Below are 17,430 nucleotides of genomic sequence, written 5' to 3' on the forward strand. Positions count from 1 at the left end.
ATGCAGTTATCTCACTCTTAATTTTCAGCCTTATCCTAAATGATTCTGCCATGCATCTAAATTGCTACTTCTGGGGCGGCCAGGTAGCACAGAGAGTAAGACCACCGGCCCCAGTGTCGGGATTCCCTAGATCGAATCCCGGGCTCAGACACTTAGCACCCACCCAGAAATACCTGGCCGTGTAACCTTGAGCAAGTTACTTAACCCCAATTGCTTTAAAAAATAAAATAAAAAATAAATTGCTACTTCCTTGTCAGCTTACCAAAACATTCATCTCTTCTGTCTTCTAAGCCTCAGTTTCCTTATCTGTAAAAGGGGAAAGGGATTAAATGAGATGATCTCCAAGGTCTTTCTCACTTCTCAGTCCTTTAAGCTACTTTAAATCTCCTCTTCAACACGGGCTTCCTAGATTGACAATTTCCCATGGTTTAACCTCAGCTCCCAAACCAAGATGTGGAATCCCCATGGCCATATACTTCTGTTTCCCACCAAATTATGTAATTTTTCTTTCTGTCACCACCCAAGTATGGATTTTCCCTTGTCCTATGTATGGGATATATACTTCCTAATCTCTTCATAAATTATTTTAATCATATAAAACTCTAGAGTTAGAGGGAAGGTTAAAAGTCAGTAAGTCTAGTCCCTTTCCCAATAAAACATAATTTGAGAAGAGGGAACAGTAACAATGGAAGGAACCCTTTCTTCCATATTCATACGTTTTCGTTTTGCCCCCTCTCCAATCTGTGTTTCTGTGAGTCTGAGATAAAAGAAATGCAGCCGAATAGTCAGTGGGAAGAGTGCTAGGCCTGGAGTCGGGAAAACTGTGAGGTCAAATTCGGTCTCAGGCACTTAATAGCTGTGTGACCCTGGACAAGTAACTTAACCTCCATTTACCTCAGTTTCATCATCTGTAAAATGAAGGGGATAATTAATAAGACCTACTTCCCAGGGTTATTGGGATGATAAAATAAGGTAATATTTTAAAAGCCTATTGCACACTTTAAAACATGATAACTTTTGCATATTTAACTATATGCCCAGCAGAAAGGGAGAGAGAGAAATATACATACATATGTATATATGTGTATACACACACACACACGTTATAGGATTATATATGTAGAGCCATTTTGTAGCCCTGCGTGGGAGGTTCCCAGGGCCACTGCTGACAGCTCCCAGGCCCCAAAGTGATTCCCTGCGGATGTCCCCAGTCAGGGCAGGTGAGGAGGAGAGAAGTACTGGGTTGAAAGCACAAAGGGAGAAAGGCAGCAGTAGGGAATGGAGCGGAGGAGCAGCACTGACTTTAGTTCGCAGCTGGAATTCTAACTAATGAAGAAAAATCCATTGTTTCCCAGGAGCAGCAAGGTCTTGGTGGTTCTCCGTTGGATTATTTTGACTACATGATTTTTGCATTATGTACTGACTTTAGAACCTAACCCACATGTTAATCACAGTAAGCATTCATTAAGCACCTGTTGTGTACTAAGGGCTGGGGATATAAAGAAAGCCAAAAAAAAAAGTCCCTGTCCTCAGGGAGCCCTCACTCTAGTTCCCTTTTATAGCACCTAGAACAGCACTGCACAAAGTTGGGTGGTTCTGATGCATGGTGCAGCTTCACTCACTGAGAGTGGGAAGTAGAAAACCTAAAGACTCCATTTTAGTGCTTCTAATTTCTTTTTTTTTTTTTAAGCAGTCGGGGTTAAATAACTTGCTCAAGGTTACACAGCCAGTTATTTCTGGGTGTGGTGCTGAGTGTCCGAGCCCGGGATTCGATCTCCAGGTCATCCCGACACTGGAGCTGGTGCTCTTACTCGCTGAGCCACCTGGCCGCCCCTGAGCAATTGGGGTTAAGTGACTTGCTCAAGGTTACACGGCCAGTTATTATTTCTGGGTGGGTGCTGAGTGTCTGAGCCCCGGATTCCATCTCCAGGTCATCCCGACGCTGGAGCCGGTGCTCTTACTCGCTGAGCCACCTGTGTTTCTAATTTCTTATCCTTTGCAAATGAAAGCCAAGTCTCCTCTCTAGGGAGGAGAGTTGCATTTAAACTTGGTAGCCAGGTGTTTGAAAGGTCATTTCTAACAACTTCATTAAAGAAGCATTGCAAGTATGCTTCTTAAAAAAAAAAATTGCCATGTTGAAAGAGCTCAGTTTTCGTACAAGAAACCTTTTCCAGTCTCCCTTAACACTAGTGCCTTCCCTCTGAAATTATCTATGATTTATCCTGCTAAGTATCTTGTTTGTATGTAGTTGTTTACTTGTTTCTCCCTCACCCCCATATCCCCAACACAGCACAGTGCCTGGCACATAGCAACTAAAAATGTGAGACACAAGAAAGTCAAGAGGCAGAAGCTGCTTATTTGTCTCTCCCTGATTTGTGCCCATCCTTACATAGCCTTTTGCCAAATCTTTTAATCCAGGTACTCTTTGGTGTTTTTATACGTACTGATGACTAAAATCCCATATGGTAATTGTCTTTTTTTTTTTCTCAGAAGCCTCTTCTACCCACCTTCCCATCCCAAGGGAAAGCATAATAATTCTTTCATTTCTCCAGGATCCTCAGTGTGACCTTACATATTTCTCTCTTTTCTTCTCCCAAAGCCAGGTTGTTCCCAGATCTGTCCCTTCATCATATGTCTAACTTTCTTTCCTCTCTAACCTTATAATTAAGATTCTGGTCCTAGGTCATACTTGGATGTTGCAGCTTCAGCATCTTTTCTCTAAGAGAACCCTAGTATTACCTCAGTACCACAACCCAAATGTGTTCTCTCATATTCTCTGCCTCTGGCTTTTGTTTTGTTTTTTTTACCACTTGAAAGTGACCCAGTGTTCTGGCTGGAGGCTTCTGGAATGGTGAAAGAGAGAGTTCCAGTATCTCTTTCTTTCAGCAGAGAGGGTGTAAAGGGCGGGTATAGACAGTAGCAGTGGCAAAAAGGAGCCTTGCGTCAGACATAAAATTCACTTTTTGACCCTGGACTTCTTAAAAAATCCAAAGGACAAGCACTGTAGATTCTATTGCAAGTGGCTTCTTCGAGCAGAGGTGGCAGGACAGGGTACTTTGCTTTGTCTTGTCTCAGTCAGATACTACTACAGGGCCTAAAAAGACATTAGGGGAATGACCCTTTCTTTAGTGAAAACTCAAGATTGGAATATTGAAATAGTTCTTAGTAGTTTTCCAGATTGAATTGTTTGTATTCATTTGGCAATTTATGATCTCCATAAAATTTTTTGGGATCCATTAACAACCTTTATAAACAGTGGATAAATTCCAGATTCTACAAATCTGTTGCTTTAATCTCATATAAAAAGGTTCCCCTGCCTTGATAGGATTGTTTAGAAACTTGTTGTCTAGTTGTAAAATTGGATCCATTTCATCTTGACCAAGAGTAAGGGACAAGCTTTGACTTTCATTGCAGATATGTGGATATTTTTCCCAGTTGCTTGCTTTTGACCATTTTCTCAAAGTCTATTCTTCATGATGGCTTCTACACTTTAGATCCCTTAGCTTTCAGGGGAGTTGCTTCTGTGTGGTGCTGAGACTAGCAAATTTCCATGTTTATTAAAAAGTGAGAAAATCCACTTGCTATCCAAACAAGCTTTCAGATGTCAAGAAGATATCTGGACTATTTATTCATAATTGTTCTTTTGTTTTTGGCTGCTTCCTCTGTTCAGTGCTGTGGAATACTGGGAATCTTTCCAAATAATAAGACTTGTAGATTTGAATATGAAATCTGCAGAAACACTGGTCCTGGCAACAACCAAGAAGGGTACTAGTTTGTTTTTGTTGATTTTCTTGTGAGCACTAAATAGAAATGAAAGAAAGATGTCATTTTTTTTACCTTTCTGTTTGTGGTTTTGATAAACTTTTGTCTGGCTTTTGTTTCCAGGTCCTGTTCTCCTTCGATGCTATTGTTTATATGTCCTCCTACTTGCTGTAAATGGTGTAACTGAATGTTTCACATTTGCCTCTATGAGCAAAGAGGAAGTTGACAGGTGGGTAACTTAAGAATTACAAATTTAGGGATGCCGATCAGTTGGGGAAGGACTAAACAAGCTGTGATATATGATTGTAATGGAATATTATTGTGCTACAAGAAATGACAAGCAGCATGATTTCAGAAAAACCTGGAAAGACTTACATGAACTGATGAATAGTGAATTGAAAAGAACCAGGAGAACGTTGTACACAGTAACTGCAATATTGTACAATGAAGAACTGTGAATGACTTATCTCTTCTCAGCAAAATCCAAGATAGTCCCAAGGGACTAATGATGAAGCATATTATCTGCCTCTAGAGAATGAACTGGTATTTGAATACAGACTGAAGCATGCTATTTTTTTGCTTCCTTTCTTTCTTTTTCTTTTATTGTCTTTTTATACAAAATGACTAAAATGGAAATGTTTTATATAATTGCACATATATAACCTATATCTGATTGCTTACTATCTCAGGGAGGGATAGAATTTGGAACTGAGAATTCTAAATAAAAATGTTTAAAAATTGGGGGAAAAAGAATTGCAAATTTAGATCTTAGTAAAATGAAATAATTTACTAGTTTATCCACCTCAAAGTGAGGTTCTATTTATCTTTGTATCTTTTCAAAATAATAGATTGTTGACATTCCCCATTATATAGATATGGTACAATTAAAATTTTATTATTAATATTACAATCCATTGAAGGCAGGGATTGTTTTCTGCCTCTTTTTGCATGCCTGGCACATAGTAGATACTTAATACTATTATTTTTAATATCATGTCTATTATGTAAATAGGCAGCAAATTCTGTTATTCTTAATAATTGAACATCAAGAAATTAGTCAATTTTTCCAGAATCACAAAGTAAATCTGAAAAACTAGGAAAAGAACTCAGTCCCTTCCCATTCGGTGTTAACAGAATCTAGACCCATTAGGGTGGGTCACTTAACCCCTTTTGCCCTAAATTCCACAAGTGGGGAGTTAGCAGTGCTCAGAAGTACCATCTGCAGGCATGTGTATTTGAAAATGGGAAATCAGAAGAGAAAAGTAAAAGGAAGGAGAAGAAGGGAAGGAAAGAATATTGCTTACTGTGGCCTACAGTAGTAATTGTATGGATACTTCAGGTGCCTTCCTTATTGGATCATGACTCTCTCTGTCTTTTACTTAGCACAAGAAGTTCTTAACTTTTTGTTGTATATTGGACCCTTTGGCAGTGTGGTGAAGCCTATGGACTGCTTCTCTAAATAATATCTTTTTAAAAATTCATAATTAAAGGAAATAATAAATTTCAGTTAGAGGTCAGTAAAAATAAAGATGTAATTTTTTTCCCTATCCAAGTTCACAAGACCCCCTGAAATCTCTTTATTGTACCCATGTACATATGCATCCATAACCTTAATACTAGGTTAAGTATTCCTGACTCAGAGATACTTAAGTGTGTATCCATATAACTGTCTTATGTCCATCTTCTCAAAGCAAAAAGTTCTTTTGGTATACTATAATTTCAGCATTATTGAGGTTTTTTTTCTAGTTTTCTGTATATCTGTATCCACCTACCTGTGTGTGTGTGTGTGTGTGTGTGTGTGTGTAAACACACACATATTATATATGTATAGATAGATCGGTACACATAGCAGTGAGTGCTATATGTGAGAGTCAGTTAAATACCAAATCTATTAAAATGGGAGATGAGGGGGGAGGGGGGAGACTTGTTGTGGCAAATAGTGTGGAATGTAGACACTGACTATTTGCTTTCCTCCTTCATCTATTCCAGCTAACCTCCATTATAATGAACCAAAGGAAATTCCTTTTATTTTTCTTGTAGTGGAGTTTTTACAACATTTACATAATTACTTTCATGTTAATATTCAGTACTGATGCTAAGCAGAGTGCCTTCCTAAAAGAGCTCTCATTTGGCTTTTAATTAACTTTCTTGAAAGTTTAAATACTGTGATCCTTAAACATATAGTCCAGGAGATTTTTTCCCAGAAATTTTTCATTTCTGTTCTGTCCTCTCCCACCCTCATTCTTATTTGCCCTTCTAGTTTTATTTCAGTAACTTACTTGAATTCAATTCAACAGACATTTATTAAACACCTGCTTTATAGAGAATACTGTGCTAGGTACTGGAGAGGATGGAAACTTTAGCCAGTCTTCAGTCCTTACCTGCTGTTCAGTCTGATAGGGAAATAAGAGATATACACAAATAATGATCATTTACAGTAAATGCATTTGAGAGGTGCAAAACAAATTGCTATGTGAAGTCCAGGGGTTTGGACAGAATTGGATTGGTTAATAGTGTCCAGATCAATATCAAATACTTTAGCTAAAAATAATTGTGGTATGGGCTATTAAATACCTTATTCCCATAGGAGTTGTGTGAAAAATAACTAAAATTATTTCATCATTTGACATTATTAGCTGTGAATTTTTTTAACTAAATGGAAAAAAACTCTTCAATTTGGAAGATGGATATAGTACAGTAAAAAGTTAATGGAAAATGCAAAGGACTGGAAAAAAATGAATCTTAAATGAACTAAGCAGAGCTTGGTCAATGTGGAAGAGAACTTTTTGGAGAGGCTGTGTTTTTGCCTTATCATTTCAGTTTTACTTTAGTCAGCAGAAAGTAAACAAGATGTAGTATTCTTTACTTACACCTCTCTGTCAGCTGTGTGACCGTGAAGATGTGGTCTCTATAGAGAGCAGGGTGGTAGCAAAAGTCTGGTTACAGATTCCCTTTCTCATACTTTCATCAAGGTAGTGCCTACATAGACCAGCCTCTTAAAGATTTTAGAGAGATTGGAAAGTGGGCAAATGGATTGTTAGGTAAATTAAATCAAACACTGATTAAGTGCCTACTTCTATGTGCCAGGTGCTCTAGGGGGTACTAGAGATAGCAAGGCAAGAACAAAACAGCCTTTGCTCTCAAAGAGGCTAGTAGGGGGCACTGCAGCACACAGAACGCCCAGCCTGGAGTCAGAAGGACCTGAGTTCAAATTTGCCCTCTGGCACTTACTGTATGACCCTGGGCAAGTCACTTCTGTCTGCCTCAACTATAAAATGAGGATAATAACAGCGCCTACCTCCTAAGAAGTAGTGAGAATCTCAGTGCCTAGGACATAGTAGGCACTAAATCAATGCTTATTCCCTTCTCCCCTTCCCTCCCTTCTTCTGGAGAAATCAGAAGAGGCTTCCTGTAAAAAGGACCGCCTGAACTGAGAGATGGAGGAAGCTAGGGATTCTGAGAAGCAGAGATGAGGGGAGATTGCTTTCCAGGCATGGGACATCACTTGCTCAAAGGTGCAAAGAAGAGGAAAAGAAGGCCAAGTTTGCAGAATAGGAAATAGGCCAGTGTGATTGAAAGATAGAGTATTTGAAGGGGATCATAGGCAATAAGTAAGGAGATCAGTCAGTAAGCATTTATAAATTCCTTACCATGTGACAGGTATGGTGGTAAGTATTGGGGTTACAGAGAAAGGTAAAAAGCAGTCCTTGCCCTCAAAGGAAGACAGTGTATATGTAAATAGGTATAAACAAGAGAGGATAGGTGGGAGCCATTCAGCCTTAGACACCAGGCTGAGGAGTTTATATTTTATCCTTAAGGCAGATGAGAGCTCCTGAAGATTTTTGAGCAAGGGGTGGACATTTTTCAGACCTATGTATAAGAATAGTCATTCGGTAGCTGTGTGGAAGATAGGTTAGAAAATGAAGAATTAGAAACAGGGAAACCAGTTAAAAGGCTTTTTGTTTTTAGTCCAGGCAAGAGATGATGAGAGCTTGAACTTAGAGTTAGCAGCTCTGCAAATGTAGAAGAGGGAAGGATGCCAGAGTTGTTGTAGAGGGAGAATCAGTAGGATTTGGGATCTGATTAGATATGTCAGGTGAGAGAGAATGGAGAGTCAGTTTTTTACTACGATTGGAAACCTGGGTGACTAGAAAAAATTTTGATATACTCAATGGAAATTGAGAAGGTTGGAAGAGGGATAGGTTTAGGTGGAAGATATTAAGTTCCATTTTGGGCATGTTAAATTTGATATGCCTAAAATGGTATCCAGGAAGACAGTAGGCAGTTGATGATGTTGGACTAGAATTCAAGAGAAATTAGGACTGAATGTATGGATTTGGGAACTGTCTGAATAAACCAATAAACACTAGGCACCTGTTATACTAGGTACGGTGGATACAAATCTCAGGTTGGTTTGTTTTTTGCACTTGAAAGTATTTTTTTTTCAATTACATGTGAAAATTGTCTTCAACATTGATTTTGTAAGAGTTTGAGTTCCAAATTTTTCTCCTTCCCTGCCCTCTCCCAAGACAACAAACAATATGATATAGGTTATACATGTACAGTCATGTTAAACATATTTCCACATTAGTCGTGTTGTGAAAAAATCAGAACAAAAGGGAAAAACCATGAGAAAGAAGAAACAAAAGTGAAAATAGTATGCTTCGATCTGCATTCAGACTCCATAGTTCTTTCTCTGGATGTGGATAGCATTTTCCATCACAAGTCTTTTGGTATTGTCTTAGATCATTGTATTGCTAAGAAGAGCCAAGTCTGTCATAGTTGATCATTGACTAATAGAAGCAGCTTACATTCTAGTGGAAATTGAACCCATGGGAATGGTTGAAGTCACTAAGAGAAATAGCATCTAGAGAAATAAGGACCCAGGACAGAGACACCCAAGGAAGTTGGATGATGACATATCAGAGGAGACAGAGAAGGGACATATAGGGGCAGGAGAGAGCAGTATCATGAGCCAAAGGAATAGAAGGATCCAAGAGAAGGATCAGTGGTATCAGATGATTCAAAGAGTTCCTTAGAGAGAGACCAAGTTCAGTTGAGTGGTGGGGTTAGAAACTTGAAATTGAGAAGTAAGGCTTTGGAAACAGCCAGGGTAGATGACTCGTTTAAGAATTTTGGCTGTGAAAAGGAAAAGAAATAGAAAATATGAGTTTAAGGGTTTAACAGGGAAAAATAAGTTTTTTAAGGATAGGGACCACCAAGGCATGTTTTAGGTAGGCACGCAGGAGGCAGTGAGTAAGGAGAAATCATTGATGAGCAAAAGAAAGAAAACAATCAAGGGAGTGAGCTCCTGTGAACAACAAGTATGGGGCTTTCAGGAGTGGATCTAGGTGAGAAGAAGGGACGTGTCTGGAGGAAAGAATTGGAAATAACGAAATCTGATAGAGTTAAGGTGTCAAGTAAGAGAAGAGGGAGTTTGTTACAGATGGCTTCTATTTTCTCAGTAATATATAATATATAAGGCCAGGTCGCTTAGCTAAAAGGTGATATTGGAGATTGAAGAGGGAAAAGAAGCTTAGAATAACTTCTCTGGGAGATTTTGTAGTCAATTAAGGAAAACTAAAAGTATTGTGCATCAGTGAGGGGCCACTTGATACTAGTTAACATGAATATGTAGTGGAATCAGTAAGGATAATTGTGTGGCTTTTTCTAGCAGTGTTGAGCAGTGTGTGAGTTGTTGTGAAGAAAATAGAAGGTAGGGTAACACAGAGATGGAGTTTGGCAAGTTGTGAACAATGGTGGGATGGGGAGGCAAAGGATTCAAGATTCAAAGGATTCATGGGGATATATTGAAATAATCAATGTAAAGGGTTTGTAAACCTTAAATTGCTATATAAATTTAGTTATTCTAAGCTCAAAACCATTAGAGAAAGTGAGACAAAAACAGGGGATGGAGTGGGTAGGATTGGACTGGGAGAAAAGAATGGATTAGAGGGATTCAGGCTCTTGGTAAGAACAAAGAATAGTTTTAGGTAGAGTGAAGTCAAGGAAGAGATAGTAATATAGGAGGTTATTATTAGAGGAGAGAATACCAGATTTCAGAATCATGAAGGTAGCACAGTTATGGTATGCTAATGATGAGATCTAAGATGTGACCAGCCCCTTAAAGATTGTGGCCATCTAAGATGTGGCCATCCTTGTATGTGATGAGGAGTGAAGATCAAGGTTACAAGGTACTTGAGGATGTTGATTAATTGGGAGGCCAGAATGTTCAAGTGAATGTCAGTTTATATATGTATATATTAAAATTTATACATATATAAAATTAAAATATAAAAATTTTCAAATATGAATGGGCATGGATTGAGTTGGAAAGGAAAACTGTGAGTAACTAAGTCTTCTCATTTGCCATTTTTTTTGGTATTTATTCATACCAACCTTTTTTTTTAAATTATTTTGGAATCTTTTTTTCCTTTTTGATATTGTGCTGTGCATTCCAAAGTGCCTTTAAATTTCTATCTGCATGTATTTAGTTTTGTCCAGCTGTTTTTCCCAATCTCATTTTTGTGCCATTTCAGTATCCTCATATAATAGCCACACACTAAAGTACAAATGTGGGAATTCCAATGTTGCTGAATGAAGATCTGCTTAATTCACTTCTACTTGTCTTTTTTCCTGTAATTTCCTGCAGTTCTCCTGTAACTGTTCTTGAGATGACCAGGCCTTGTTGGGTGTCACACCAGATATTCTGTAACCTCATTTTCCCCTCCACTGCTTTTTTGCTCTTTTGTGTGATGATTCTGTTCTTCAGTCTTCCTCCTTCACAGCATTTTACCAGTGAATTTGTAATCTAAACTTGTTTTGACCTTGGTTGATACATCCTTTCAAAGTTTTGTAAAAGAAGCAAAACTATGAAAACTATGACCAGAAAAGGAAGTGGGACCAGTTAAATAACAAGTGAGGAGTAAACAGATGGACAGCTTGCATGTTACACTAGCAACCACAGAATATTAAAAGGCCCAAAGGAAAGCCTCCAGGACATTAAGTAAACCTTTTATAAATTTATGGAAACACCTGGTCAAAAATTGCACAGGATGAGAAGGCATGGATGGGTTGCTATCTGCGACACACATAGATCCATTGAAGTATTACATCAGTCAGCCAACAACAATGATCTATTTATGTGAAAGGAATGTGCAAAGAACTGGGAATGCAGGGATAGAATTAAAATAGTCCCAGCCCACAAGGAACTGACATTCTCTTTTTTTTTTTTTGGAGGGGGAAGGCAAGGCAATTGGGGTTAAGTGACTTGTCCAAGGTCACACAGCTAGTAAGTGTGTCAAGTGTCTGAGGCCAAATCTGAACTCAGGTCCTCCTGACTCTGGGGCTGGTGCTCTATTCACTGCACCACCTAGCTGCCTCAGGAACTGACATTCTAATGGAGGAGACAACAATAACAATATAGTTATATATGTGGTACATAAAAAGACAAAGTAACCTTAGAGGAAAGTCCATTCTTGAAGGAAGCTAGGGATTCTGTGGGGTGGCAGGAGAACATGACTGGCAGTAGGGCATGCCAGTACCAAGGCTTGGGGCTAGATGGGGGTTAATGTGTGAAGAACATCAGCTTGGCCAGTAAGGAATATGTGGAGGGAATTGATATGTGAGAAGACCAGAAAGGTAGGAAAAGTTTTAAATGCCAAATGGCAGAGGTAATAAGAAGCCATTGGAGTTTATCAAATAAGGACATGACATGGCCCAGCCTGTACTTGAAGAAAATCACTTTGGTGGCTCTTTGGTGAATGGATTGGAGTAAGGAGGGACTGAAGGCAGGGAGACCAATTAGGAGGCCATTGCAGTAGTCCTGGTAAGAGGTGATGAGGGCCTATACTAGGGGAGTGGCCCTGTGAGTGGAGAGAAGAGATGTTGTAGAGATAGAAACGATATTGGGCAATAAACTCTCTATGTCGGGCATGTGAGAGTGAAAAATTCAGCATTCACTGAATATGGAGGTTGTAGTCCTGGATGACTTCAAGGATGGCAATGTCCTCAACTGTAACGGTGAAATTTGGAACAAGATGTGTTTGGAGGGAAAGATAATGAGTTACATTTTTGGCATGTTGAGTTTGAGATGTCTACAGAACATGTAACTGGATATGTAATAGTGAATCCTTTGAACAACAAGATTTTTTTTAGTTACTTAACATTAATATTTTAGCAAATTTGATAAATTTTTTTAAGTTGACTTCTCATAATATTTTACATATTTACGTATCTATAAACATAGAGTTTTTGTTCCATTATCTATCATATTTATAACAATGGAAGCAGTTTATACATGTGGATACTGACTCCAAAAGATGCATAAAATGACATTTAATTTGTTAAATTCCCTTTACTATTCAAGCAGTCTTTTTTTTTTATCTCAGTTTTTCTGCTAAGTACAAGTTTTAAGTCTAATCTCTTTTTAGAGTTAGAAAGAAGCATTAAAATTTAATTTTCTGGGGGTGGCCAGGTGGTGCAGTAAGAGCACCGGCTCCAGAGTTGGGATGACCTGGGATCCATTCTGGGCTCAGATACTTAACATCCACACAAAATAACTGGCCATGTAACCTTGAGCAAGTTACTTAACCCCAATTACTTAGGGGCGACCAGGTGGCGCAGTGAGTAAGAGTGCTGACCCCAGCGTCGTTGGGAGACCTGGGATCGGTTCTGGGCTCAGATACTTAACACCCACACAAAAATAACTGGCCATATAACCTTGAGCAAGTTACTTAACCCCGATTGCTTTAAAAAAAATTAATTTTCTGTTTATGTTAATTAAGCCTTAAAGAACAATAATTACTGTCACCATGTAATAATTTTACATTGATTGAGAAAGTGGTATTTTAATGGCTTCTTTCACATTTGCATTTTTTTTCCCAGAATTATGTGATGCTTTTAAGGCTATAGATAGTGAGCTTTGGTTGGAACTAATTGGGAAGTGCAGCAGCTGTAGATTGCTCTTCTGATAGAAGACAGCAGGACTCTTCATTATCAGCTGTAACAGAACAGCCTCAAAGTTGCTCACTCTAGCATTCTAAACTTAGCAGGTTATAATATGGAATTAATCTCTGCTTTCATGAGTTAGTTATTAGTTCCATCCATTTTGCCATTTACTAGGAGATGTGACTAAGAGTTTTGTGAAGCTGTTCATTCCACGCCAAGGAATGGTATATTAGTCAAGCCTTCCCAAGACATAGCTTCAGAGAAACATGGAATTATAACAGGTAACATAAATAACAGCTTCTTAATTGGAAAAAAATGTCAAAGAAGTAGACTATGCTATATCTCACTACCATTGGCCTGAGTATTAGCTGTAGTGTGAAATTAGTCTTTCGGACGGCTGGTTGTTTAACTAAGAAACTGCCTCATGCATTGGGTTCTAGTTCCAGTCCTGTCACTAGCTTGTTCTGTGACTCTGAACAAGTTCCTTCCCATGTAGGGTCTTTGGTGCTGTCTTCTGTAAGATCAGCAGCTTAGACACCATGATTTCTTAACACCCCTCCAGCCCTGACATATAATGGTGGTTGTGGCTTCTGCTCTCAGATTGTCCACTAAGACTTTCTGTCCTGGGTGAGAAGAAAATAAATTCCTTCTCTAGAAGTCTAGATAAAGTGCCAGTTATTGAGACTCTCCTTTCAGTTCCCTCTTCAACTGGTAAGACAGGGATCCATGAAGTGTTGGTATGATTCGGCCAAACAAAAGCACAGAAACAGATGAATGTTAGAAAGGCACAGTTCTGCCAAACACTTTATTACGTGAACCTAGTCACATGTTTGAAGTAGCCCTGAAAGTAACTTAATAATTGCAGCATTTATAGACCAGAAGAAATCTATGAGATTGGAAAGTTGTTAATGATTCCACCATGCCTTACTGTAAGGCTCATTTCCTCTGGGTCTTAGTTTCCCTTATTTAAGGAATGAGTGCCTTAAAGTGCCTATAACATCATGTACGTAGTAGAAACAATATAAAACATGGATAGAATACAAAGCATTATGTGTCTCCATTTCCAAGTTTATAAAATTGAAGAAATTGTACTAGGAAAATCTCTCTGGTCACATTAACCCTTATAAAATTTGTGAATCTTTGTGCATGTGATTAGAATGTGTGTTTGTTAAGAAAGCACCAAAGGAAATTCATTCATTAGGGTATTATCTATATTTCTAGTATGAAATTTAATCCTCTCTTTTTTATTTTGGAGGGGGGAACGTAGGGCAATTAGGGTTAAGTGACTTGCCCAAGGTCACATGGCTAGTTTTTGTGTTAAGTGTCTGAGGCTGGATTGGAACTCAGGTCCTTCTGAATCCAGGGCTGGTGCTCTATTCACTGTGCCACCTGCCCCCCCCCAATCCTCATTTTAAAATAAAATATTCTGCTTTGATTAAAACTGTCAGTGCCTGTGACAGTTTTATTGAATTTTGCATTATGTTTGAATTTTACATTCATTCTTATAATTCACAACAGGGACCTAGCCATTGTTTTTATGTGCACTAATAAATGAAAAGGTCCCACTTAAACCATTAATTTTCATTTTAAAAATTAGGGGAAACTGTGATTTTATATTTCCCAGTTCTTTTCTGTCCTACTAGATCTGTAATATGTATTATATGTACAAAACATAATTGATTTTAAAGGAGTGTTAATTTGTGCCTTATTATTTACAGAGTATCTTTTCTGTCCTCAAAAAGAATAAAGGAAGGCTAAGATGTTTTGTGTGGGTGATATTAGTAGCTTGTTTAGCTTCATTTGCTTCACTCTCTCTCACAGGCACAACTTTATTATGCTGGCCCTGTCGTTCACATTCTTGTTGTCTTCCTATTTCCTGACCAAGTGGCAAGGCAGCGTGGGCTTCATCTTTGCCAATTGTTTTAACATGGGGATTCGAATTGCACAAAGCATACGCTATATCTATAGGTACTACAGAGAGAGTCCTCACAGGCCGCTGGCAGGCCTGCTTCCTTCACCATTTCTAATTGTGGTCTTTGTGCTCAGTGGAGTCGTTACTGGTATTTCAGAGGTAAGCTTCCCTAATTTTTTCACATTCTGGCTCAGACCACACCCCTATTTCTTCCAGCACTGTTTACCTTGAGGTGCCTACCAATATAAGTCTTTGCCCTATCCCCCTCAGCTTTGGACTTTGTTCTTCCTAAATGTTTACTTTGTCAGTGATAGACCATGCAATAAAATGTCAGGCTTGAGGACATAATAGATTAAATTCTTCTTAATTGATTTGAATAAAAAAATAGAGATAACAAGATCTTTATTTTTCCATCAGTTACTCCTAGAACATGGGCTATCTCTCAGGTTCTCTAATGGCATGGAGTTATTTATGGTCCTAGTAGAACTTCTGGAATGAAATGTTAGGAGGGTTAGGTTGGACTGGGCTATAAGCTCCTGGCACTGATGATGTTTTCTTTCCTTATAGGTGTTTCTGTGCTGTGAGAGAGGCTGGCCGGCCAGGCTTTTGCACATCATTGTGGGGGCTTTGTGTTTGGGAGCTACCCTTGTGACTGTGTTCTTCACAGAAACCAAGCTTATCTTCTTTATTCGGACTCAGTTCCTACCCAAATACACCCAGAAAAAAACATGACCACATAGGAGGACCACTTCCTATATTTAGTTATGCAGGCCTATCAGAATGGTTTGTGGTACAGACTTATTTCCTGTTCAAAGGAAGAAATGTCATTGAGCAAGAATCCACTGAGATTCTGGCATTAACAAAACCATAAGTTTATAAGAAACTAGAAAATGGAAACCTGTTGTGAAATAGTAGACATAATACTAGGTTTATGTTTTCCCACCCATTTGGAGTTTTAGATGTTAATGAAGAATATAACTTTTAAACAGAGATCAGAATAATAATAGCATTTTCAATTGTCTTTTCGTCATTTTGTGCTAATTTGTGTTTTTTTCTTTGTTGATTTCTTTTTGGTCTGTTCTAGCTTAATAGGAGAATGTGTAATTTCTGGTTTCTTTAGAGTTGAGTAAACTTAGGGCCCTCCAAAAGAGATCTGATAATTTAATTATTCTTAAAAATATTTAATTCATTTCCCCAAGAAAGGAAGAATGCAGTTTTGCTTACAGAACAAAAACTAAAGTAAGATAATTGAGTGATGCTTTTACTTACTTGAGCCCATCAATGTGGTCTTTTCTTTTAGAGAACAAATGTCATTCACCCCACAAGCCAGGAAAAAGAAGCATATAGTCTTTCTGAGAAGTATGTTTCTAAGAAGCTTGAATTATTAGAAAATAAGTACATAGAAATTTTAAAAAGTAAAATATAGAATTCAAGGTAGAAGAAGTATGGCATTTATTTTAGTTGACTATAAACAATTCAACTAATCATCTTAAAGAACTTAAACTTAAAGACGGAATTTTGAAGAAAGAGATGACCAAAATGAGCTACCTTTGGTTCTTCAAGAAAATGTTGTCTTCATAGCTGACCTGCACTTTTTATAGGTAATGAAAATGGTATAGAAAGAAAAGCAGCTCTCATTTAATGTATTTCTTTTCCATATTTCTCCCTCCTTAAAAAACAAAATGATTTTAATAATGTTGAAACAAGTAAGTCAATAATCAAACATCTGTGACTTTTATTGGCATGAGAACTCTCTCCACTGATTCAAATTGCAACTTGTCCATAACTTAGAGAAGTTTTAGACAGTTGTAGAAAGCACAGATCGATTCAGTGACTTGCCAGTAGTCACACAGCTGCTTCCTGACTCCAGATCCTACTCTCTTGCCTACCAAACCTTGCTCTCTCTCCTTTGTTGTAACCAATACCATTCTGACATTTTATTCATGAAAGATTGTGCCCTTCCCACATGACCAATGTCAGTTGTTTTCCCACTTATTTCTACCTTTAGTTACTATAATAAAGATGAAAAATTTCCAGCCTAACCCAAGAATAGAGCTGACTCATGATGCTTGGAGAATAGAAAGGTATATAGAACAGTAATGGAAATTCAATCTCAGTCATTCAACCATCCATTTAACTAAGACTTACAGAGCTCATACTGTGTGCAAGGCCATGTGCTAAACACTGGGGGACATCAAAAGATGAATAAGTCACTGTTTGGAATTACCCCCATATTAGCCACGTAAAAACAGACAAAAGATGGTCCTCATCTGGGGCTTCTAAACAGATCTACCTGGCTTTGCAAAAGTAAGTCTTCTGTGAGCTCCCCAAACCCATGGTGCTCTGCCACCAGAATAAACTTCATGTTGCCCCCCTTTAGGCCATACGCTCACTAGTCATTGTTCTAAAGACTCAGGCTGCCATTGAAAACTTCTCCAGCAACTTCCCAAGTTCCTTGGTGCTGAAAGTCTACCAACCCTTTGATCCCCCTGTGGAGATAGTAATGTGATAAGTCAGAGACTGGCATTCTACTGGGCTAGATTCCTAGTTCTTGTCTTCATTCCTACTTCCATTCTCTTCCTTATATTCCTGATCTCAGTGGAATTCAACATATTTTCCCAGCCTGGCTTCTAAGTTACCACTTGTCTATAATCTGTTGGTCCCTGTCCCCAAAAGCAGCTTTGCATTCACTTGTATTTTTAATAGATTTTTAAGTGATATCTTTTGTTTTTATGTCACCTAGGTTTCTCCTTGTAACTCCTCCTTCTCCCCCAAGAGCCATCCCTTATAGCAAAGAATTTTCTAAA

The 17,430-nt window shown here is 38.3% G+C and overlaps 1 protein-coding gene across 3 annotated transcripts in view; it reads left to right on the forward strand.

Annotated features, from left to right (window-relative positions):
* RFT1 (RFT1 homolog) overlaps positions 1 to 15,643 on the forward strand; it is a 50,088-nt gene extending 34,445 nt beyond the window's left edge. For 2 of the 3 annotated variants that reach the window (XM_069095481.1, XM_069095480.1), the window contains 3 exons: positions 3,886 to 3,991; positions 14,533 to 14,782; positions 15,191 to 15,643. In XM_069095481.1, coding sequence (XP_068951582.1) covers positions 3,886 to 3,991; positions 14,533 to 14,782; positions 15,191 to 15,355 — 521 coding nt within the window. In that variant the 3' untranslated portion in view covers positions 15,356 to 15,643. The remainder of the gene's footprint in view (positions 1 to 3,885; positions 3,992 to 14,532; positions 14,783 to 15,190) is intronic. The other variant, XM_069095482.1, reaches the window with a different exon arrangement.
* The last annotated feature ends 1,787 nt before the right edge of the window (positions 15,644 to 17,430 follow it).

This window comes from Petaurus breviceps, unplaced genomic scaffold, assembly GCF_028583685.1.
Source record: "Petaurus breviceps papuanus isolate PSGF00001 unplaced genomic scaffold, PetGlider_PUasm1.0 227, whole genome shotgun sequence".
NCBI lineage: Eukaryota > Metazoa > Chordata > Mammalia > Diprotodontia > Petauridae > Petaurus > Petaurus breviceps.